This window comes from Strongylocentrotus purpuratus, unplaced genomic scaffold (genome assembly GCF_000002235.5).
Source record: "Strongylocentrotus purpuratus isolate Spur 01 unplaced genomic scaffold, Spur_5.0 spur5_scaffold_4, whole genome shotgun sequence".
Classification (NCBI taxonomy): Eukaryota; Metazoa; Echinodermata; class Echinoidea; order Camarodonta; family Strongylocentrotidae; genus Strongylocentrotus; species Strongylocentrotus purpuratus.
Genome location: NW_022145610.1, coordinates 4189972 through 4214770, shown reverse-complemented (window position 1 = coordinate 4214770; position 24799 = coordinate 4189972). Strand labels below are relative to the sequence as shown.

Below are 24799 nucleotides of genomic sequence, written 5' to 3'. Positions count from 1 at the left end.
TCTCAAATATCATGAATTTTCAGGAGAGCGAAAAAACTTTCCTGTCTCAACAAATTTAGTGCTGTGACACCGTCCTTTCTTTTTAAAACTGGAATATTTATACAATTTTTAATGTAATTGTTGGAAATACAGTAAAATAATTGTTTTTATATTTGAAAGTGAGTTACAAGGTTTTTGCGTTTATCTACATTGAGATACAAGTTTGTATTCAAATTGAGATACGAGTTCTTACTTTCAACTCTGAATGAGTTACGAGGATTTGAATAATAATAATAATAATAATAATAAAAACGTTACTTATAAAGCGCTTACCACCGAAGTCTCTAAGCGCTATACACTAACTTCGGTACTGATAGGCCGTGTGTGAGTTACGATGAAAAGGAATTACGTATCTTATGTTACGAGGTTTTGTCAGTGCAGCTTCAAAGGGGGTTAAAGTTACAAGGTTTAGTTTAAGGGTGTTTGTGTGGAATTTGTGAAAAAACCCGAGAAGGAGGCGTTCCGTGGATTTATCAGGTGGTGTTGTAGGCCATTAGGTACAAAATTATGCAAAAAAATCAAAATCTCAAAAAATTGAGATACAAGGTTTTGTCACCCAACCGACGGTATGTTCTGAAGTATAGTGCACCAAAACAAAGTTTATGTAATGATATATAAATGTGGTGATCATATAATGCTGGTAAAAAGAGAAGCAACTGAACCAGCAGTAATTCTGCCAAGGCGCTACTACTGGTATTGTATTTATTCATTGCATAACAATTCTCAACAGATGATTGAATCTTCCATGTGCAGAAGATCTAATAACAATGTTGCATATACAAGTATTTTTTAACCTACTGTAGCTACTACATGTAAATATCGCTCAAAGCAATCATAAACTTTATATCCTCTTCTACTAAATACATGTACAATTGTCCATATACTGTGTACACGAACATGCATTGCAATACACATGATACATATTTTTCGTCATTAGAAACAATCCATACAAAAGTAACATTTTCAAAGTACCAGGCAGGGGCCGTATTCAATTCATTTGGTGGATTAAGTCAGTAGTTTACTTAGTAGTTTGCTTGGCTATGGAACATGTCTTAACTCGTATTTAGATCTTATCTGAGCATTTTACTTTAGTAAGCCGACTTTAAGGTACTTGCTGATAAGCATTGTTACATCACATTGTCAATCAACAACAATACGCCATTAACTCCATGCATTGTAGTCGCATTAAATGCGCGCTAGCTAATACAATTGTGCACAGCTAATGAAGACGGTATAGCATCATGTCTGCCAATCAAGACCTCCAAAATAATAGGCCCAAGTCTCCTAGGGAGCTGTCTTAAAGGTAAAATACTAATAGCCGAAGTCTTCAACTGCATACCAAATTTGGCTTAGTATTTTGTCTTTATAGCTGAAAACTGAGTAAAATACTGCATTCAATTGAATAGCGGCCCTGATTATTAAAGCGATTATCAATATTATACCTCAACCAAAAATCTACAATTGTCATTGTCAGAACTGCAATAATTACAAGTACATAACAGATTGAACTACATGTAAAACACAGCATATTTTATTGGTTTACATACATGCTATTTCCATACATGTACATCATACTATCGTACTCTGCAATACATGCAAGGCTAAAAATGTGGAGATTTAATGTCAAACAGGAAATTATCAAAAGTACTGGTAAATTATGTGACTTTGTAGTTGTTTCATGGTTACATGTGAAATCATCTGCAGCTCTCTGCAGCTCCACATGTATTCCTGTGCTTCAGGAATTTTAATTTTCTTGCATATTTTTGTAATATTGAAAGGAGGTTCTAATGGAGAGGTTTGTGAGATACATGTCAAACAAGTGTAAAAACTCAAACCTCCAAAACTGATGTATGTCTGTACGATGAAACAAACATTTCACTGCCTAGTCTCTTTCTACTTTGATTAATAAAAATGATCAATATGTACTAAGTCCTTCAAACACATGTACACCTGTATGCTCGTTCCTTATTTTGTTTCTCTTTGTCCTTTTTATCACGAAAAAAGATAAGAAGAATTCAATATTTCCTCTTGAAGTGATTGTCGTCAGAGTTACACATAATTTCTTAAGGCCTGTTCAGATATGCCATGGTAAACCAACTCAACAAAGCTGCCACAGTTTATTAAAATATACATTAATGACAACTGCACGCAATAAAGATCCTACATGTTGTATATTCACTGACCTCTGTGTTGTAAGATACGAAAATGTGAAACGTAATACCTTTTATATGTCCTTTTTTAAACAAATGTCGTGGTTGACCATCTCACATCTGACTGTGGCCTTACTATACAAAACAAGTATATAATCTACCAACTAATGTTTACGAATCTGCATGAGTAAAGTCATAATGGCATGGAACATAATAATTAAGAAAATAATAATGACATGTCCATTTATATAGAACAGCTACTACATGTATATGAATATACTCTACTGCCCTTAATACAAAGTATCACATTATTACCCCGGCTGTAGCTGAGCCACCACGATGCTAAGGTGCTCAAGCATATAAAGAAAAAATTCTACCGGGTACCCATTTACATCAACTAGGGTAGAAGTGGCAAATGTAGATAAATGTCTGGCCAAAGGACATTAGTGCCAAGGCGGGACTTGAACTGTGAACCATGCAATTCAAAGTTTGGTGACTTTAATATCCACTAGACCAAGACACCTCTACATCGACCTCTACATCGACAAAAAAAAAAGAAGAAAAAAAGGAAGCTCATGATTTGCTCTTTCTTTTCACTGATGACTTAATTCTCATTGGAACAAGCGCTTGCAGGTGCCATTTGGGCTTCAAATGCTACCAGTTTATCAAATACCGCTGCATTTCTTTCTTTTCTTGTTGCTGGCCAAAATTCCAGCTTAGAAGTTGGGCCGTACACGTATCGGTATCTACACATAAAGAAAAAGGTAAAATTAGAATTAAATAATACTTGCCATAAATTTCACATTCATCATACTCAGTCACGAAAGTTGTAGAGTGCCAATATCTAGTTGCCTAATCAAAGGCACAGATGAGACTACTGAATATGCCGTCGCGGATTCACCAGGGAAAGGCTGGGGTGGTGGCTAGTTGTAAGCAATGTGGAATAGGTACAGTATATACACGTATGTATAAAGGTACCATGTCCCATTTGCAGGCCAAACAAAATGAAAAGTTTAAATTCCAATGGCATTTGAAAGATAATACTAATTTAGAACTTCCCTCAAAACAAAAGGGCTTGAAAATGTCTTTTTGTGGGGGGGGGGGGGGGGAGGGGGCAACCAAGATCACGGCCATGGAAGGTCCAATCGACGCAAACGTAATAAAGAGTACTCTGCATAATGTTTTTTCAAGAAAAATGGGATATTCATTACTTATTGGTATTCTGTTTAAAAAGCAAGGTATGAAGGTCAATCTTTTAAAATAGTTTTTAGAGTAGCAAAGTCCAAAATATTGTATAGAAAAAAAATTCAGATTTTAAATTAATTCTTTTGTATTTTAATATTTTATTAATTTCTCATGTATTTTATTATTTTATTTCTCATGTATTTCTTCTATTTTTATTATTTGCTATGTTCCAGTATGTTGGTAGATTTCAAGAAATACAAGATCATGAAAAAGGCATACAAGACCCAATTGGCAATTTAGGGAAAATGGTATTTTGTACACAAACATATGCAAAATTTCTATTTTCGTTCAAATTCGGACCAACATGTGACCACGAAATGTTGCGTGACCTCGCAATGAATTATCGGGGGGAGAGGGAAGGGTGATCTAAATTACCCCCCTCTCTCTCCAGTCAGTAAGAATATAGCAATAAAGCTGTCAATATTTGTACATGTATATTATATTTCACGTCATATATGTACCTTTCCTCTCCTTGTTCAGTGGTATACTTGAGTGACTTCTGGCCAACAAGCAAAAAGGTTCCACCAATATTACGACCCTTGACCTTAGGACAGTCACAACCTTCATTGATGAACAATTGTCTCTGTGCCTGATGGGGTACATCTTCATCTCCTATTTCATCAAGGTAAAAAAGTGATAAGTATCTTAAACAAGAGTTAAAGCATTTTTAACATGAAAATCAAGCAATTCACAAGTGTGGGTTAAGTTTGTCCTTATATTACCTAAAAGTGGGGGATAGCTTCATCTCCTATTGCATGGAGGTATAAAAAAAAAAAATAAGTTAGACCAAGAGGAAAACTAGGAACTAACTGGGAGGGGAACATAAAGATCTGGGCCCGTCTTATAAAGAGTAGATATTAATTACAACTTATTTGCGATCAATATCAAACTATGAACAGGCACGTAGCCACGTGCCCCCCCCCCCTTCAAAAAAAAAAAAAAAAAAAAAAAATTTCCAAGATCGGTTGAACTTTTTGTAGACCCCTCCCCAGGACGTCGATCAAATTACATATATGTGCCCCCCAAACATCAAACTCTGGCTACGGCCCTGACTATGTACATAAGGGATGGGGGACTGCAAACTTGTGATTGATTAGAGGACTTACGATTGATTTGGATCAATCGCAACTCTTTCTTAAAGGTCGGGTCCTGGAGTGGAATGACACTACAAATGTGTACTAGGATGGCAGAAAACAAGAGATGTGTGGACAAATGGTTCAATCAACCTTCCAACTGGGAGTAGATACCTTGATATCATATTTTGTAGATGGATATGAGTACATGTAATGAATAGTTTTTGTTACCCCCTGGACATCCACCCCCGGATAGTTGTCCGGGGAAAAGTTGTCCTAGAGGATGGTTGTCGTACGGGGTAGTTGTCTGGGGAGGGTGGCAGGTAGTTGTCAGGGGGGAAGTTGTCCTAGGGGGTAGTTGTCTCAGGGGGTAGTTTTCCTAGAGGGTGGTTGCCCTAGGGGGTAGTTGACTAGGGGTGGTTATCCGGGGAGGGGGGGGGGGGGGGGGGGGGTTGGATGTCCAGGGGCTAGGTGTCCTAGAACTAGAGACTACATGTAGGACCTTGGGGGTATGCACCTACATGTGAATGTGCTTTTACATGTACTTTCTAGAGCAACATGTAACTAGAGCAAGTAGCCCACTATACTAGCCAATCATTGTTATGTAATAATTAATTTCTGCAATGTCCTGCATCATGTGTGGTTGAAATATTGCATAGTGCACTACAAGCACTTTCGAAAAATCCCCTCTAGCACCATCTCAGGTCAGCTGTAGCAGTATGGTCCCGTAACTCGCTGCTTCCCTAGCTGCCCTGTTGGTTCTTGCATCCAGTCCTCTTGTCTGCTGTATTGTGTTACATACTGTCATCAGTTAAGTATAGCTTAAATGAAACTCACCCGTTTTTATCGGGTTCAAGACGGTAAATTTGAAGATCCTGAAGCCTTCTTTTATTTCTACCTCGTCGATCCGGATCTTGAGTGCTGAAAGATGAGTCAGAGTAAAACATCTAAATACATTGTATTGCCATGGTTTGATGTACATTTACAGTGCATGCACACATGTAACTTGGCAAAAGGTAAGGGCACAAACAGATGCATTTAGAACTCAAAAGCGGTGAATTAACTTAAGAGTTGTAATTTGACATTTATACTTTGGATATTATTTAGCCTTATGAAGGATGTAGCATAATTTCTGCCGCTCCATGTCATAATGATGTGTTTCTGCTATTTCGCCAGAAAATTATGATTTAAAAAAAATATATTTAACTTTTTGAAAACTCGTCAATCTGTTGGTCAATTGAATCTGAGGTCACCGAAGCCACTGGCCCATCTCTGTGGTATAGTGGTTTAGTAAAGGCATTTACTTTTAAGACAGTGACCCAGGTTGGATTCCCAGCAGACAATTTTTTAACCTTAATTGTAAAAAAATTCCAAAAAGGAGGACAATAATATAATACAATGTATATATGTATGCATGTATGTATACTGTGTGGGAAATGCCTTTGAATATTACATGCGCTTAAATTGAGTAACCAACTAACTATTATGTATGAATTGCGTATTATTTCATACGTGTACTTTAAGATAAGATAAGATAAGATTTTATTCGTCTTTCTTTCAAATGACATACAGAGCATAACATTGGATCATAACACATTTACAATGCAAAATAACAAATTATGGCAATGATAAAAACAAAGTTAACTAAAAGAAAGACGAGGAGACCCTGGTAAAAGCAGAGCTTGTAATTATTAGGGTCCCCTCTGAGCCGGATAAAACATGATGAATAGATATCTGTGACTACCTAAGAATACAATAGGGAAAAGGGGGTATAACAAAACAAGAAGTGTATACACAGACAACAACAACAACAAAACGAGAGACGAGACTAGACAAGACGGGAGAAAAGAGAAAATATGAGAAATAATAGAAGACTACAGCACATCGACAACAGGTACAGCACACAACGGGCACAAGACAACAGGAGGGAAGGAATAAGAGGTTGACAATCTGAAAATATTCAGTTAGACACATATTAATATCAAGAAGAAAATTTACATTTATAGTAATACATAATATATCTTGGCACCATAATAATTACTTTGATACCTTTATGATTGTTAGTATTTACCATAACTACTGTGGCTTGCACAGGCAGTTCCTTCCAGGTCAATTCTTGTATATGGCCCAGGACATGGATCAATGTTGCAGTATTCTGTAAGAAAACAAAGCATAAACATTTGAATTAATTTTAGTCATGTACATGTATGAAGTAGTCATGCAATCATCTAAAACAATTTGAAGATGCACAAAATCACTACTAAGGACAGGTCTTAATCTTCAGTGATATCCAGAGGTTGCCCTCCTGAGTGCCCCCCCCCCCCACTTTTTCAAGCATCCGAAAAGTGCCCCTTTAACTTTGTGAGAAGTGCCCCCTTTACTTTGACAAGTGCCTCTTTTACTTTGACAAGTGCCCCTTTTCCTTTGTAATAAGAAATGCACCTTCCCCTTTTAATAACTACCCCATTTTAGCTTGGATAAGCGCACCTTATATTTTCACATGTGCCCCTTTTCCTTTCTAATAAGTGCCCCTTTTCCTAATGATAAGTGCCCCATTAAAAAGAGCCCCTTCCCCTTCTCATTAACCCCCTTCTCTGGTAAATGACCCTTTTCAGGTACAAGAAGTTACTCCTTTTCACTTCAGATAAGTGCCCCCTCAATCTTCGATAAATGCCCCTTTAAAATCTAATCGATACCCATTTTCTTTCAACTAATGCACATTTTCCTTTTTATAAGTGCCCCTTTTCATATCTGGTCATTGCCCCTTTTCAGGTGCAATAAGTGCGATTTTCACCTCTGATAATTTCCCTTTTCCTTTCTAATAAGGGACCTACTCCCTTTTCATAAATGCCCATTTCCTATTCTCATGACTGACTTTTTTCATCCCTGGTCAGTACCTCTTTTTGAGGGTGTAAGAAGTGCCCCATTTTCACCTCTAATAATTACTTTTTGTACTTTGACACATGCTCCTTTTCTTTTCTGATAAGTGTCCCCTTTTCCTCTCATCATTATACGCGCACCCAATTTTTGAGCGACTAAGAGCAATTTCTCCCAAAGCTCGCTCGCTACGCTTGCACACATCTATAGATGATATACTTATGTTACTTATCAAAGGTCTTTTCAGTTTTCCACAGGGGTGATAGTGAGCACTAAAAAAAAAAATTTTTTTTGTTTTCCCCTCAATCAAGCCCATCGTGAGTAAAAAAAAAGGAGAGGATTCGCGGGGAAAAAATGGCATCTAACAACATTCCCCCCTTTCGAGTAAGAAAATTGGGGAAAAAATAGGGCAAAATAGGGAAGAATAGACAAAATAAGGGGGGAATCAGGAAAATCAGGAAAATCAGGAAAATCAGGATAAAATAGGGAAGAAGAAAAAAAATCTGGTGAAAAAAAAAAAAAAAAAAAATTGGATTATTTTTTTTTTTTTTAAATCAGGAAGAAGAAAAAAAAATTGGGAAACCGATTTAAATCGGTTTTTATCAGGCCTGTTTCCGTTAGTAGAATGTGCTTACAACCCCATCAGGATTGGGTTTTTTCCTCTTTATAAGATGTAATTTTTCACACTGTGATCTTACCAATAATAACATTTTTCCTTGCTTGCTTCGCTCACTCGCAAATAATTTTTCAGACCATCACATCCAACCGCAAAGCATGATGCTTAAGCAATATCTTGTATGGTGTATAAAGTGAAACAAATATATTGAAATCATCCCTGATAATGTAATCACGACGTAGTGGTATATACTGATGTCTAAAAGATTGTATATTTTCGCTTTGAGATTTCCCTTTTTTCCAGAAAGAGCCATTGAAGTCGCTCAGCCGCCCCTGGTGATATCCTTTATGTACCAGGTAAAAACAAGAAAGAAAAGAAAAGTATTGGAGTGTTCTGATCTAGAATACATGTACTTCAACTCAGTTTCAAAACTGAACTTTGCAATGTTGAAGAAAGAAGCATTATATTTTCAGATTTTATTTATTTGTTTTTTTTAACGCTGCTTTAAAAGTTTATTAGATATGCTTTTTTCCTTCATATTTTGTTTATATTTAAAAAAAAAAAAATTAAAGTCATAAAGCTACATGTGTATTAGTCATGAATCCATCATCTACCACACTGAAATAATGAAAAAATAACTGGACATTGAATACTTGCCTAAGGATCCACCAGAGCAGATACATTCATTTTCAGAGCAAAGCGTCGACAAGAGGGCACTGCCATCACCAGGCTTGTAGAATATCGTGCAAGATTTCTCTGCAAACAAATAGAAGAGTTTTGATATACCGTAAGAACTAATTTAGCAGATAATGGATAAAATAATAATACATTATAATGTTAACAAATATAAATGTAGAACAGAAAAAATGCAAATATAATGGACACTGTATATACTGGGTGAAAAAAGAAAGCGGGCACTCTTTATTGTTTTTTCAATTCAATTCATTTATTCAACCAGTATAAAACAATTTACAATGAAAATACAATATAATGGTTAGGACCCCTTAGAAGCAGAAATCTGCTTGTAATCGGGTCCCTGCAAACAAACAATAACAAGATAATGCACATAAATTAACAACAACAATAAAACCTTAACAATAAAACGTAAAAAAACGGAAAGAAAGAGATAAAAGTAGAATAAAGATGGGAAGGAGAAGTACCTACTCAACCATGGATTGTTCAAAATGTTGATCTTAATTTTTCTTTAAAATTTAATAAAACATACATCAAATTAAAGGAAAATTTATATTTTACCAAGATAACTGAGATCAAGATTTGAAGTTTGATGGGCACATTCCATTAACCGTAAGAAAGTTAGAAGGATGAAGAAAAATTGCAAAACTAGAGCAAGTAGCCATTAAAATGTTAATGAAAATGTGCATCTGTAAGATATGCTTGTTCAACAATGAAAACAAAGAATAAGAAACCATGTGGATTGAGCTTTGGATATTAAAGAGATGGTTTCTTGATTACAAACTTGACTGAATTTGGTATCATTGCAATCGAAAAATTACACTGAGTAAATTCATTACATTTGTGTAACTTGTACATTCGAGCGAAATTTATAAAAGTTGATTGAACTTGACGAAAAATCAACCCACTCAACGCCCCGAAAACATCGTAAGTCAGCTGATTTTTGAAGTGACGTCACAATATGAACAGCGGGCCGCTCAGCTGAAATGATTGACGACAGTGGAGATGCATTTTGCGTGCGATTCACATGTATTGCATTGACTCTCGAGTACCGTACCCATCTATACCTATTAAACGCTGTTTACCTTCACCAAAATCCCCTGGAAATATAGATATGGACGGAATCATACTTGAGTATACTCCAGAAGGCCCCTCCATGGCATGGTTTTGGTTCTTAATCTGACGTTAGTCTAGATAAATGGTATATAACTTTGAAACAGCAAGTGAATATATCGTCGATGTAGCGTTCAAGTTTCCCGTAGCTACAGTAGCTGTGAGTGCGTACTCTGTGCATGACTTTGTGCAATACACTGACTCTATGCGTGCATCACATCTAGCGCAGCTTACTAGCCAGCCTAGCCCGTAGCCCGGCGCTCAAGCTAGCCGTGAATCGTGAACCGGACTGATCTGTTTCTCTCGGTTTATCAGGTCCTATACGACTTAATTTATCAAAAATGTAAATTAATCAGCCTAATCACACATTTTTGTAATGAATATCTGGACAATTCTATGTAAATTTGTCACCTATTTTACTTCACAGAGTCATTAGGTCAGCATGCAAAATGTCCTTTGCCTTCCCAGATCAGACACATACACGCTGAAGTGCCCTCAGAATATGTGATTATTTTCCACATTTTTATGCTCAAGTGTGACGGAAAAAATATATAAAAATCAAACAAACATTTGTAGAAAGTATCATTTATTCAGTGTATCTCATTCAAAATGCCACTGGCGGTAAATATACAAACAGTGTTAACCCATATCTGAAAATTGCAATGGGTATCCAACATTGTCCTGAATGTGTGAAGTAGGTTGTTCATATTGTGACGTCATCGTTTCGCATGTAAAATAACGCCGTCAATTCACGTTGTGAGTGGGTTCAGGAAAGGGTAACAAAATTGCATTTAATTTATTCCTCAGAACAGTGAGGGCTTCAAAAGTACTTTGCTCATTTTGTTAATGTTCTTAGCAATCTGTAGAGGTGTAATTTGTCCACTTTCCACATTTCAATGAACCATCTCTTTAACTGTAGTCTCAGGACGACATGGTTTTGACAAGCTTGGTCATATTCCTTGTGATTTAAGAAGGGAATTGATTAAAAATTTGTTTGTTAGCAGATGATTCCACATTTTTTACTGATGGCCTAAAAGAATCTTGTAAATATTTATTTGATATGATTGAGACACTTTCCTGTAAATCTTGCTGTAAGTTTCATATGATTAAATCAGAAGCAATATGGATTGGCTCCAAGAAGGATTCTCAATTTTTTTAGTGGAAGAAGCATAGAAACACTTTTCTTTGAAAATAAATCAATTATTTGACCTTAACTAAATTAAAGACAAATCTTATATCCACTGAAAATACCTTAAATTGTTAACGCGCAAGAAATTTATCCCCAAATAGGAAGATTTGTGTTAGAAAGGCCCTATTATTGCCACAACTTCTATATTTTTCTTTTTTAGACAGTTAAATACAAGATTTAAAAAGTTTTGTATTGAGTGATAGCAATGATAGGGTCAAAAGACAACTCATGGGAAATAATTTACTTTTGGATGGTTTACAAATCCCTGACTTTCAAGGTTTACATTGCTTACATTGCTGTTTGTATTAAAATATCTGTAATAAATACTGTATAGCAAAGAGAAAAACAGACTTGCAACTCATTTTCATAAATGGAGGTTTTAAATATATTTTCTTCTTTGGCTGCCTGCTTTCCTGCTTTATTGATCTTTTATTACTTTGATTGATGCTAATTTGTCTATCATGTTACTCTTGATTTGTAATGAATCTCCTATTATTTGTTTATATTTCGATTCTGTTTAGATTCAATTAAAAATATTTTTAAAAAGGATGAACATTTTGCACAACAAAAAAAATCTTTATTCATTTGTGAATTTCAAATATATAACGAAAAGTATTGAAAGAGAATTACCTGGGTCATAATAGTCGTAGACATGTACAGCAGCTGCTTGCACATTTCCTACAACCACGTCAGATTCGGCAGAAAAAGTAAAACACAGATCTTCATCACTCGGAATCTAGGAAACAAATATTACAAAGAAACAAAATGCTGAAAAGATGTCACTAGATATCATGCAAGATTTGGATTTAAAAAAGTGAAACATCTGATCTTTTTCATTCAGATTCTAAGAGACAGATTTTGAAAGAAAGAAAGAAAGTGATGAAACTATTTGAAAATGTTCCTACATTTCAGGCAAAATTTGCCTGGAAATGTGATACAAAGATTTTCACCATTACCAATTTAAGAGACAAATATTACAAAAAAACAAAAAATAAAAAATTATTCATAGAATTTTTGCAAGGTTTGGCTGAAAAAATGTAACACAGATCTTTCAATGGGAATCTAAGAGGCGATTATTTCAAGGCATCAACAATTTGGAAACAAAAGTCCTAGATTTCATGTATAAGATAGAACCACAAATCATAATGTGCTTGTGTTTCATGCCATATACATGTACAGTTATATATACTTGAGGAAAACTTTTATACAAATTGCTTTCTAAAAATGACAAGGATTTTTGTTTGGCTGATTTTAATCACATTCTGTTTAGACCTTCATCACTGTTAATATATTTAATTTATTATAGGTTTAATTTTTTTTTACAGTATTACATAAACTAAAAGACAAAATGCGGCATGTTCCTTACCGTATCTAAATAAAAGATAACAGAGCGTGAGCTGGCTTCATACGAAGAAATTAAGTCACTGCCGTTCACCACCTGGAAAAAGAAGTTGATATCAATAATGCATTTAAAGCTTACATAAAGTTAATTAGCAAAGAACAAGATTGGCATGAAACATGTTAAATGTACCACAGTCTCACATTAATCTTCTTATACATATACATATATATATTATATAGGCGTGAAAGAAAATGGTCTAGGAGCGTGAGACGTAACTGTAAAGTACAGCTATGTCTCACGTTCCTATACCATTTTCTTCACGCCTACATATTCTGGAACACCCGTTGTCATGTCAGAGTTGAGAAATCTTGCACTTTTACATATATATATATATGTGCAATTCAATTTAACATCTCATCCACAATTTCCAGTGTATTTTGTTGTAAATATCTGAAAGAAATGCTAGATCATGGGTCATGGTAAAGGGGCTACATTATCGAACACTAGAACGCGTCCACTCCAATGGCTCTCCGCATGCACAGCAATCTCAAATAGTAATTGAAGTCTGTAACTTGGAAATGCAGGATGAGATTTTTAATCACTATTTTCATGTGCAAATTGGCAATTTCTTGTTGATTTTATGTACTAATAATCATAGGCGCCGGAAGTGGGGGTAAGTTGTCCCCCCAAACAAAAAAGTGGGGGGGGGGGGGGGGTGGCAAAACGCATTTTTGCCCCCCCCCCCCCCCAAAAAAAAAAAAAAAAAAAGCAGTAAAGGAGTAAAGATGGTTTGTATTTTTAACCCAAAAGAACATAAAAATAATAAAAAACCTGAATTAAATTACGTATAAAATTCCATTCAAAGAAAAGGAAAGTTAACAGGACTTAAATTTCCTAAACATTGCGCATGCTACCTACATAAATCAATGGAGGTTTTTATAATAGCGATACGCGCATATTGTGGACATATTGTGAGAGAATGGGAGAGCGTGTCTGTTTTTTGTTATAGGGTTGAGAAGCTCATGAGCCCCTGAACGATGGAACTGGGGGGGGGGGGGGGGAGGGTATTTTTTATTCTATACCAGTGATTTACAAATGTTGCTGAAATGTCATGATTTTCCAATATTTTTTCTCAATTTTTTGTAAGTCGTACCTTTTTATGCGTTTGTTGGAAAATTAAAATTCTCAAAAGTACAGTCTGGAAAAAAATATGCTTATTTAGAAGCCTTTATGTCAGGGTCTGCAGAACGCCCCCCTCACTTTTTGAAAAAAGTATGTTACAGTGAAAAAGAAAGAGAGAGAAAAAATAAGTGACCTGCCAATGGCACAAATGAGGTATCAAAATATGCTCATCTGACCGTAATGAAATGCCTACAGCCCCAGAGCTTACGGGGGCTCTGCCCCCGGACTCCATCAAAGGCCGTAAGGCGGTCCCCTGTATGCTCATCTGACCGTAATTAAATACCTAAAACCCCCGAGCTTCTGGGGCTCTGCCCCTTGGACCCCACCAAGGGTCCTAAGGTGGTCCCTTGGATGCTCATCTGACCGTAATTAAATGCCTAAAACCCCAGAGCTCACGGGGGCTCTGCCCCCGCACCCCCCAAGTGCCCTAAGGCTGTCCCCTGTATGCTCATCTGACCATAATTAAATACCTAAAAAACCCAAGCTTCCGGGGCTCAGCTCCCTGGACTCTCCGCCAATTAGGGGCCTGCCAGTGTCACAAATAAGGTTATCTAAGGTTAAATATGCTGATCTGACCATAATTGTAATGCCTAAAACTCCTTAGCTTCTGGGGGCTCAGCCCCTTGACCCCCTGCCGGGGCTCAGGCCCTGGACCCCATGCCAATTTACGCTCTACCTGATCGTTAATAATCCACTTTGAAAAACGTTCCGCGGGGCCTGCATGTAATGTGTAAGAGTGGTGGTGATGCAGATTTTTCTTCTGCCCCCCACCCTTCCAAACGTTTTTGCTTGTTACGTAAATGCCCCTGGAAGGTGAGCCCCCTGGAATGTTTGCCCCCCCCCCCCCAAATCCCAAACTGCTTCTGGCGCGCCTGCTTATAATACACGCTGTATCATTAAGATATAGATTTTTTTTTTTTTTTTAAACCAAAGGTAAAACTCATCAAGAAAACTCTGGAAAACCTTAAGACCCATGTCACAGCATAACGTAACACATCGCACTTTCACTGTAAATAAAAGTTGTCTTGTTGAAGGTCAAGCTAGAATGATTTAAATACACACTAACTGATGCCACGCCCTGGTCTCCGTGGCAAGAAGCTCGCACACCTGTACGAGCTGGCTATGCAAATTACATTCCACCGGGAAACGCCCCAAACCCAACATAAGTATGCATACATTTACAATACAAACAATCGTACCGCAGACAAACAATAATCTCTTATACATGTATGTGTTTACTCTAGCTCCCATCACTTCTTAATTCCCTTTCATATTTAAAACCTCAGTATCAAAATCAAATGATCTATATTTGTTATCATGTACATGTATTTCACATTGCAAATTCTGTAGTCCAGGCATAGGGCTGCAAATGTGGTCTTTTAAAGGTACTATGTCCCATTTGCAGGCCAAAAAAATGAAAAGGTTGAATTCCAAGGCATTTGAAAGACAATACTAATTTAGAACTTCCCTATAAAAAAGGGGGCTTGAAAATGTCTTTAAGTGGGAAAATAACGACTATTATTTGTATCGACTTAGGAGCTATAGAGCCAGTAAGTAATAGTCTGATTTTTCAGACCACTGTACCGAATGGTTGTATGTTTTATGCTGCGCAAAGATTTAATCAGTTTAATTTTGGCCATTACAAAAAGTGGGTTATTGATGTTGACAAATGCTCATGTCATGTAATGCTCATGTTATTACCAAAGATGAAAAAGCCAGTCGGTCACTCAACAGTGTCTTGACAGTGAAGTCTAGCAAGTAAATGGGTTTCCTTGAATAATTTGAATATTAGGACACTGCTAACGTTTAAATTTCACAGATAGGATACATGACATATTCATAATTCCTGCAAAGTTCTACAGAATTTGATATTGGCTGCAAAAGGGACATAGTACCTTTAATGCAAGAATAAACCTTTTTGCTTCAATTCCATTGGGCTTCACAGTACCAAAACTGTCATCAAAATATGTCAAATTACACTTTTTAATTCATCAATATTACCCCCAAAATGTCCACAAGTACCGGTACATGTAATTGCCCAATAGAAATTTCTGTGCTGTCATAAAATCTCAATTTGGAGCTTAGAGCATTCAACAGATTTGGAGGGTAGTATCAGAACTGTTATTTTAAAATTACCAATACTATCAACTTTGGTGAAGGTATCGTGGTACAGTGATTCATTCAATTGACAGTTCGAATCTCAGCACTGCTATAACATCCTTTGGCAAGACGTTAATTCACATGTGCCGCTCTCCACCCAGGTGCAAATGGCTGGGGTAATAATAATGCAGGGCCCTTAGAAGGAACAGCATTGAGGCAGATGAGGCTTCCCTGAATAAACAAAATTATTAACATCATCATTATTATCATTATTTTTTTATTTTTTTATACAGGACTTTAAGCCTTACCTGTTTGAGCCCTGTAAGTCCCTCTTCAACAGCCTTAAATCCAGAGTACAATCCTACGTCAACAATGCTCATATGGGTTGTTCCATCACCATTGTAGCTTCAATCAAAAAAGAAAAGAAAAATCAATTATGATAATAATATTTTGTGCTTTAGACAATAGTTCCACTTATAATACATGTAAGTGCTTAAAAAAATAGGTAAAATAGAGCAAACATAAAAAGCTAGGTGTATCTTGCAGGTAAACAGTAGGTATTTGGTTGTCTTTTAAATGTAGATAGATTTGAGCGTAGGACACAGTATAGTATTAATGACTGCTTTGAGAGAAATAGTTGTTTTTATACGATCAAGGGAAGGTTACAATTGTGCTATTGCAATAGCCCAATTGTAACCTTCTCGAGAGCGCAGGCGCGTACGCAGGATTTTTTCAAGGGGGGGGGGGGGGGGGGTTTTAACATTTATAAATCGGGCCAAAAATTTCGCAACGACTCAGCTAGTTGCTTTATAAGGGGGGGGGGGGGGGGGGTAGGAGGACATTTTTAATTTTTTTTTTTGGTCTCGAAATTTAAAAATTTGACATTTTGCTACGTTGGGGGGGGGGGGGGGGTAAGGACACCTGTTTTAGGTCAGCCATGGGAATAATTTTTTTTTTTTTTTTTTTTGTGTCCAAAGAAAAAAAAAAATACCAAAGGGGGGGGGGGGTTTAACCCCCTGTGTACCCGCCTGCAAGAGCGTATAAAAACAAATATTTCTCGAATATTAAAGCAGTCATTAATACTTTATATGCCCCAAAAAAAGAGTCAACTTATGACAACATCTTGGCCTTTATCTTGTTTGTCTGCACGGTTGTTTTTTACGTGTGTATCTTTGAGAGTAGACTAAAAAATTATTTAGACTAAAAAATAAAAATAATTCTTTTTTTTTTGTTGAAGATGGGATTCGATCTCTTGCGTACCAACGATGATGTGACTGTAATCACAGCCTTAGACCGCTCGGCCATTGCGCACTGATACCATACCTAGCAGTTTTCTCTTATTTATAAATTAAAATGGATTTAAAACGGCTTCGCGTGCTGGATGCTTCGCGGCAGCTCTATTAAACGGGCCCTTCTTTTACTTTTGCAATGCATTGGCACGAACTTAGATCAAGATCTATCAGCAGATGTTGTTTTTGGAAGTTTATTTTCGTCTTCATGTCAACAATGCAAGATAAAATTGTCAGTAAGATCGATTGAGATTCAATTGTATTGAAATTACCGACCAATTCATCGCACACGTACGGTATCCTCGATCGCTCAGACCATATTTTAACATGTGAACCTATGGGTATTTCACCAAGACTGAACTATTTTCCCAGTAACCATGGTAACTGGGATTTTAGAAATATTTTTTTGAACTATTACATGGGTTTGGAATTTTACCGGGAATTTTACAGGAATAGTTGAAGTTTATGAATGCAATTTCGACCAATCAGATGGCTGGATTTCTTAAGTGAGGTATATAAAACCAGCTATTATATCTTAAAGCTTGTCCCTCTCATCCTTCTGGCTGCAGCCTTTCCAGTAAGACCTGGGTTCAGCTGAATTGCTTATGATCAGGCACAATCCATTTTGCAGCAAATCTGAAGGTCTGGAAGACTCTGACCTGTGTCCAAGCCTTTAATTAACCGGGCGCCGGGCGATTTTTACCCAACAGTCCCTGACTTTTGGCGCCCGGTAAGACGGGGAAAATGAGTACCGGGCGCCGGTCTTTTTTAATAATTGGCGCCTGGTCTGGGAGAAGTAACATTTCCTGAGTGGTGTTTCACACAGATCCTAAGTTGAACTTATCTCTAAGTAGGACTTAAAAATGATGGAAAGCCGTTAGCATCTATGAAAATCTATGAAAATATTTTGTAAAAGCTATTTAAAAAGGCATGAAGTGTTGATTCAAAGCATTCATATTTTCTATTATCAAGGAAATTTCATGTTCTTGATGTGGAATTTATAAAAATTCAAAAATACCTGAATTTTCACTTTTGAATATATTTCATTTTAAGGCTACAAATGGCTTTCCATAATATGTAAGTCCAACTTAGAGTTAAGTTCGACTGGGGATCTTTGTGAAACACCCCCCTGTTTCAGAAACTTTCACATGGCCAGCACAACAGTTAACAAATGTGACAAAAAACATACTTAATACAAGTTAAATGTAGACTGAATTAGCCCTGGCAAATCCATTTTACAAAGAGAATCCAAAAAAAAGCCCCGAAACTATTGCAGCACAACTATGAGAGGCCGTTATCTCCTACTCCTAGCGCAACCGCTAGGGCGGCCAGCCGGGTGGAGAGCGGAGATCGAAAGTGCGTGAGCAACACTATTACTCCGTCTAAAAGTTTGACTTTTGGTGAAAACTTGACTTTGAAAAACGATTCTCAAAATTCAGTATACATGGCCATGGCCAGAATAATGACAATCCAAGCTTTGATTTCACAACTCTGTTCCTGAAAACTATATAAAAATTGTGGCAATAATGATGGAAATAGATCACAATTTCAGAATTTTGCGCACAAAGTCGTGTCAAACTTAACTGTAAATAGTATGAACCCCAACCGATGATCAGATCGGTGGCTCATCGTTGGCCGATCAGGTGAAATCGGATAATAAATTCTGATTGCCGATCAATGAAAATGATCGGAAAATAGTCGGTAGAAAAAAATTATTAACAAAAAAAAATATTAAAAAGGCCAACATTTTCAAGTATTGGGCTATCAAATACTTTTATGCATAACCGGGATTATTTTGTCATTCGGATTTGTAGTAGTCCGTGTTTGTAGATATTAAGTATTTTTTCATGACTTTGAAATAAATAATATTAGTCTAGTAGAGGAGGTAAAACATGCGAGCCGCTATTTTAGATTATATGTAGGCACACATTTTTTTTCCATTGTCGTTATAATCCAAGATGGAGGCTCAAATGTTTTGCATCTTCTCTTAGACTAATATCTTTAATTTCAAAGTCATGAAAAGGCACTTAATATCAACAAACATGGTCTACAACAACTCCAAAATGACAAAATAATCCCAGCTTTGCATGTTTTTTTTAGTATTTTATAGCCCAAAAACTTGAAAAAATTTTGGATTAAAAGAAATAACAAAAAATTACAATAATTTTTTCTACCGATTATTTTCTGATCATTTTACCATTTTTTGACATTTAACGGCATGAAAATAGTTTTAATCATGAACTACAACATCTATAAATGAGAGATTTTCAAGGTATGAGTGATTTTAGGTATTAAAAGGCTCAAAATTTGAAGTAGGACTAGAAACTATATTTTAAAAAATAGGCTTAATACTTTTTGCCGATACCAGTCAAAGGTGCGACCTAGGGTGTCGCTCCGATCAGTCTTCCAATCCGATCAAAGCCCCAAATTACAGGGTTACTTTATAGTGTACTGATAGACTAATGACAATGAATAATGAATGAATTAAAGGTAATGGTTAATAAATAATTTAAAACAATAGGTATTTTCATTAGTTTTGGTAATGGCTCCTAGTCCTGGAAAAACGGCTCCCGGTTCTCTCAAAAATTTATCGACCGGGAGCCGCTTTTTCAGATATTTGGCTCCCGGTCTGCTTTAACTTTAACAAAAGGCTTGCAATCCATTTTGCAGCAAATCTGAATGTCTGGAAGACTCTGACCTGTGTCCATGTGGTCAAATTCAGACTGTTGAGCATATTCTGAATAAGAGTGGTGTAGCAGGACCCCATGTCCCTCACATTAATTGACAACCCACAACCAGTGTCATATTTAAGAGAGATTCTATCATGGATTCATATGTAATAAAGCATAGATTATAACTGAAAACATTGAGAGAAAAAATAGCCAATTGACTTTTTTAATTAGAGATGATCGAAGATTAATAAAATACTGCTCATAAATGATAAATCTTTAGAGGGGGATTGACCTTGACAGAGACGGGCTAGGTGGATGCAGAAAATCTGACAAACATACTTTAAATAATGAAAATTTCAGATGTGGAGAAAGAGTACCAAAATTTTGGATTTTCGAATATCTAATCTTAAGTCTTTTTCTTTGTTAAAATATCTTTTTCATTATTCCTAAAAACTCTTTGCATACATAGACATATGATACATAGTGTTATTCATTATAGGAAATAAAATTTTACCGCACAGGTTTTTGCGAAACAGTCTACTGCGTAAGTAGGAAACGGGCTTTCATACTACATGAATTACATCTGTTCAGAGATCTACATGTATGTATTTTAATGAACAAAATGCATTGGCTATAACCTAATTAACCCAGGTTAGTATAAAAAACACTGTTATTTCGGAGGTCCCTTTGATCTTATAATTCCCCAGCTTTCACCAAGCTACCATAGTTTGCTTAAGCATTCAAGGAATTTCTTCCTGCCTGGTACCCTTTACTGCACCTGAGTGGAGAGTGGCAGATTTAGATAAATATCTTGCCAAAGGACACATTGACAAATATATAGACTGTTTTCTACCATCCCAGAAGTTTCCAAAATTTGTATCTCTCACATCAAGAATGAAAAGTTTACTGTGCTCACATAGGCCAAAACATGAGGGCCCCATAACACAAAGGTTTGCAATCAATTGCAAATTTGAAAGACAATGATTCTGATTGGATAAATATTCAACCTATTGAACAATATGTGCATGCAACAATGATTTTTATTGGCCGTTGCTATTTTGCAACCGATTGCAACTTTTAGGTTACAGGCCTAGGAAAAGCACTTTTCATACTCGTGTTAGACTGTCTACCCTAGCTGGTAAAGCATTTAAAGTATTTACCTTGTGCAGACTGTTATCATCAGCCCCTTCACATTCTGACCACTGACTTCATCTGATGGGACTTCTACAGCACTGATGTTAAGATGGAATGGACAGGTGTCAATATCAGATTTTTCTGTGTTGTAACGCAGCTCCACCTTTGGGGAAAAAAAATGAAACAACTTGAGTATAAAACACTTTAACCCTTACCTTCTTTGCCATTGTGAGGCGCGATGACTCAGTGGTAGAGTAATGGTCTTGTATTAAAACCAGCAGGTTGATGCGCTACTGCCCTTTAGTATTAAAGACATTAATCCCCATTACCAAGTCCCTTGAAGAGAACCTACAGCTGTTGGTCCCCTGGTCGCTTCTTACGAACATACACATACATATGTTTGCTTGGCAATCAGGTAAAACAAACCCCCCAAAAGCATTTACAAACAGTTATCCATGCTTACTTTCATTTTTTTCAGTTTTAATCCAGTGTTTCATTGTCAAATTTAAATTTCTAGACACATTTTTTTAATTGAAAGTTTTTTTTTAAAAGAGCATGGGTGGAAAGGTCTGTACAGTGCGTATAAAAAATAAGAAATACACAACTTCGGGAATTCCCATTTGAATGTCATTATAACCTATGCAAACTTTAATTATATTTCATTTTGAAGAGTAACTAATATTCTGCGTAATGAAACCTTATATATAACTCGGCTGCCAAGGATGACTAAGACGCAGCCTTTTCAAAATTATCTTGTATCAAGTTTGGGCTGAAGCAATGAATGTGGGTCAAAAGCACTAAAACAATCCGAAAACAATTTCTGATATATTCACATTAATTAATTATTAATTATTGTGCATGATAATAAAAAAAAGTATTAATGTCAACTCTGATTCGAGAAAATGTTCATTTACAAGCAATATCTATATTCTCTTTGTTATGATGACACAATCTTGGCTTTTCTGCACATATGTGAGATGTTGCAATAAATAAGAAGTGAGATTTTACTGCGACAAGAAGTTAGAAGAGTATTTAGAATAATCTAGGGTTATCCTTTGGATTGGAACAGGGTCCTGTGAAAGCTTAGATACATTGGATCACTTTAAACAATGAAGCACTTGAGTATGAAGCAGAACTTAACTTTTGAAATGTAACACATACATATGCCCCAACTCACATTCAGTACCTCAGCCCAAACTTGGTACGAGGGAATTTTGACGGCACTTTGTAAAAACCCTGTTCCTAGGTCATCCATGACAAAAAAATTATGAAAAGAGTATACGTATCATTCGACAGGAAACAAGTTACTATTCACCATGAAATAGATGTCAAGGTCACATTAATTATGAATTTTAATTATAAGCTACTAAAGTTGGGTATACTTTTGTTTTATACGCACTGTATAGTATGATTAATGGATCTGCTATGATAAATGCTATGGGTGTTTGGGTTTTAATGCATATAACTTGTTTTATCTAGGTGAAATCAAATGCCATTAAAGGGATCCAGTAACTTTGTCTTAGATCCTTAAAAAAAATCCTTGATTTAGCTCATGCTACAATGATTATGTAATGATATGGATATTCTCGTGTTTACGTTTTCCTCAAAGGTTCATTGACGTACATGTACAAGGCAAATTCCTGGTAGATTTCGCTAGAACTATGTTTACAAACATACATGGTGAATTCCTTGTATGCTATTTTTAACACCTGTTCCGAGACGTTGCGCTCTTAATTTTGGCTCTACTTTTTCGGCTTGGCCGATTGGATTAGGTGTCGCTGGGCGTGTCGCCACAGTTGACTTAAATTTAATTAGGCAAATTTGGGAAATAGATTTGTATTACAATTGGAAGGGTTTTTCCTTGTTGTCGGGTCTGTTCACACTATCGAAATAGTATGAGAGAGGAAGTGAGGATTACAGGTGTGTAATAGCCAGAAGCATGTTGGCTCGCTAGTGTGGACGGACATAGCAACATTTATCCCTTTTTATATTGATTGAATTAATTTCCAGGGTTGTTGGGTCTCCGGGTGATTTGCATCTCTTGTTTGAAAGATTAGAATGCAAGAGACACAGGTGGGTGCGTGAAAGAAGTATGTGAGGAATAGAGATGCGGATCATCCGGAGCGCCTTATATCCGAGGGGGTAAATTCGCCAAGAAATATAGGACCTTTTAATACGGAAACTAATTATGGGTGGATTGATATTACGCAATGCGTCTGTGTGACACGCCTCAATTTTTGGGTGCGCGAGGCGTGTCAGTTCGGGGGTATAAAAACCGAGTTGCGTCTCTAGAGCGGGACCTCTTTTCCGTTACGATCGACATGAGTTGCTAATTTGTTTCGATTGGGTTGCCCAGCCCCAAAACATGAACTTCGTGATTTATTAATTCTTCGTTTATTTTAATAAATCTTCAACTCCAATCAAGAATTTGTTTCAGTGACTTTGATTTATCTTCGTTTTCTACACTTCAAGAACTAAAGCTATACTTTAACATTTTCTGAGTCGGTACTAGGCGGGGCGGTTTTGGCCACCGGGCCGTCTCGCCGTGGATCGCTTCAATTATTATAAATCTTTAGATTAGTCAGGAACCCCATGACTTTTACAAGCCGATCGCCTGTCTGATTATCAAGATATTTATGATTGAAAATCGAAATCAAATTTTGCCTTTGCCAAACGGTTTTCATAACACTACAGGTCTATTGGGGAAAATAGGTGTGGTAAAACCGGTCACTCAAAGGTTTTTACTTTTTTGAGGCTCTTCTTGATCATTTTAAAGCGCAATTTTTTTTTAGGGCTTCAATATAACACCATATCACAGACATTGATAACACGTAGGGCCATGCACTTATCTCAGATTTAACATTGTTAAACAATCCCTTTAACTTTCCACCAATCAAAAACCTCGTTTACGTGTATGTATATTCATTTTATACATCAATGACTTCAGATATAAATCACCTGAAAACTTTTGGCGCATCGGCAAAGCTAATTTATGACAGTAACTCAGACAAATAAGAAAGTTTATTTAAATAAATGAGAGAGAAAAAACAACCTAGGGGTCCGAGAATACAGCCTTGCAGAATTCCACATGACAGTTTTAACTCGCTTGAATGAATACCAATATAATTTACAAACTGTTTTTTATCCTTTAAATAATCTTAGATTCAGTCAAACACTCTAGGTCCCCTAATCCCCCCCCCCCCCCCGCCCCGAATCTGAGTTTGGCAAATTAAGTAACAATTGATGATTAATGCAACCAAAAGCTTTTTAAAAAAATCCAAGTAGAGACAAGCATAGCTGAATGACCAATTCTAAATCCATATTGTAAACTAGAAAGAATATTGTTTTTCTTAGAAATAATATGAAACATACAAAATAAACACTCCAGAATTTGTGAAAATACTGATATAGGACAGTGATTTCCATTTGAATGAACTTTCACTATTATGTTCTCTTCACTAAAAACAGTCTATTATATCATCTTCAGGTGAGCATTTGAACAGGTTTGATCATTTGCAATAGTATTTCCATTCTCAAATACTTATGTTTAACAAAGAACTCAAGATTAAACCTACATTTGCTTTGGCAACCCCAGTTCCTCTAGAATCAATTGTTAAGCTGCGTCCAATTGACGGTGACACCTGTAAAAGAAGAAGAAAAAAAAAGAAAAAATGCAGTTAACAAGAAAAGCAACAACAAAAAAATATATGGGCCAGTATACTGTTTTCTTTACCATATACATGTCGGTCAGAAATATGCATATTTTACTCAGTTATCAGTTTACATGTAAGTATTAGCAAACTTTGGTATTCAGGTAGCTTTTAGCCAAGAATTTTACCCTTTAAATTTAAGACAACTTCCTACCTGACTTAAGACAATTATTTGATTGGCAGTATGTGGTTTTCATATGCAGTCATAAGCTGTGCATAAATCTATCAGAGTATACTAATTAATGCAACACGTTTATCGCACATCATTTTGGATTGAGTAAGTGACGTCTCTTTAGGCATCAGTAAGTACATGAACATTCATTTTGCTTTAAAGTTGACTGGCATACCGGTATCATTAAAATACTTAGATGTGAT

The 24799-nt window shown here is 36.2% G+C and overlaps 1 protein-coding gene across 1 annotated transcript in view; it reads right to left on the bottom strand.

Annotated features, from left to right (window-relative positions):
- Positions 1-416: 416 nt before the first annotated feature.
- The window catches only part of c3 (complement component C3), a 91547-nt gene continuing 67164 nt past the window's right edge, over positions 417-24799 (bottom strand). Inside the window, 10 exon segments of the mRNA NM_214521.1 lie at positions 417-2935; positions 3896-4046; positions 5345-5428; positions 6579-6662; positions 8658-8756; positions 11626-11731; positions 12362-12433; positions 15928-16024; positions 20741-20877; positions 24290-24355. Of these exon segments, the coding sequence (NP_999686.1) occupies positions 2794-2935; positions 3896-4046; positions 5345-5428; positions 6579-6662; positions 8658-8756; positions 11626-11731; positions 12362-12433; positions 15928-16024; positions 20741-20877; positions 24290-24355 (1038 nt within the window). The 3' untranslated portion in view covers positions 417-2793.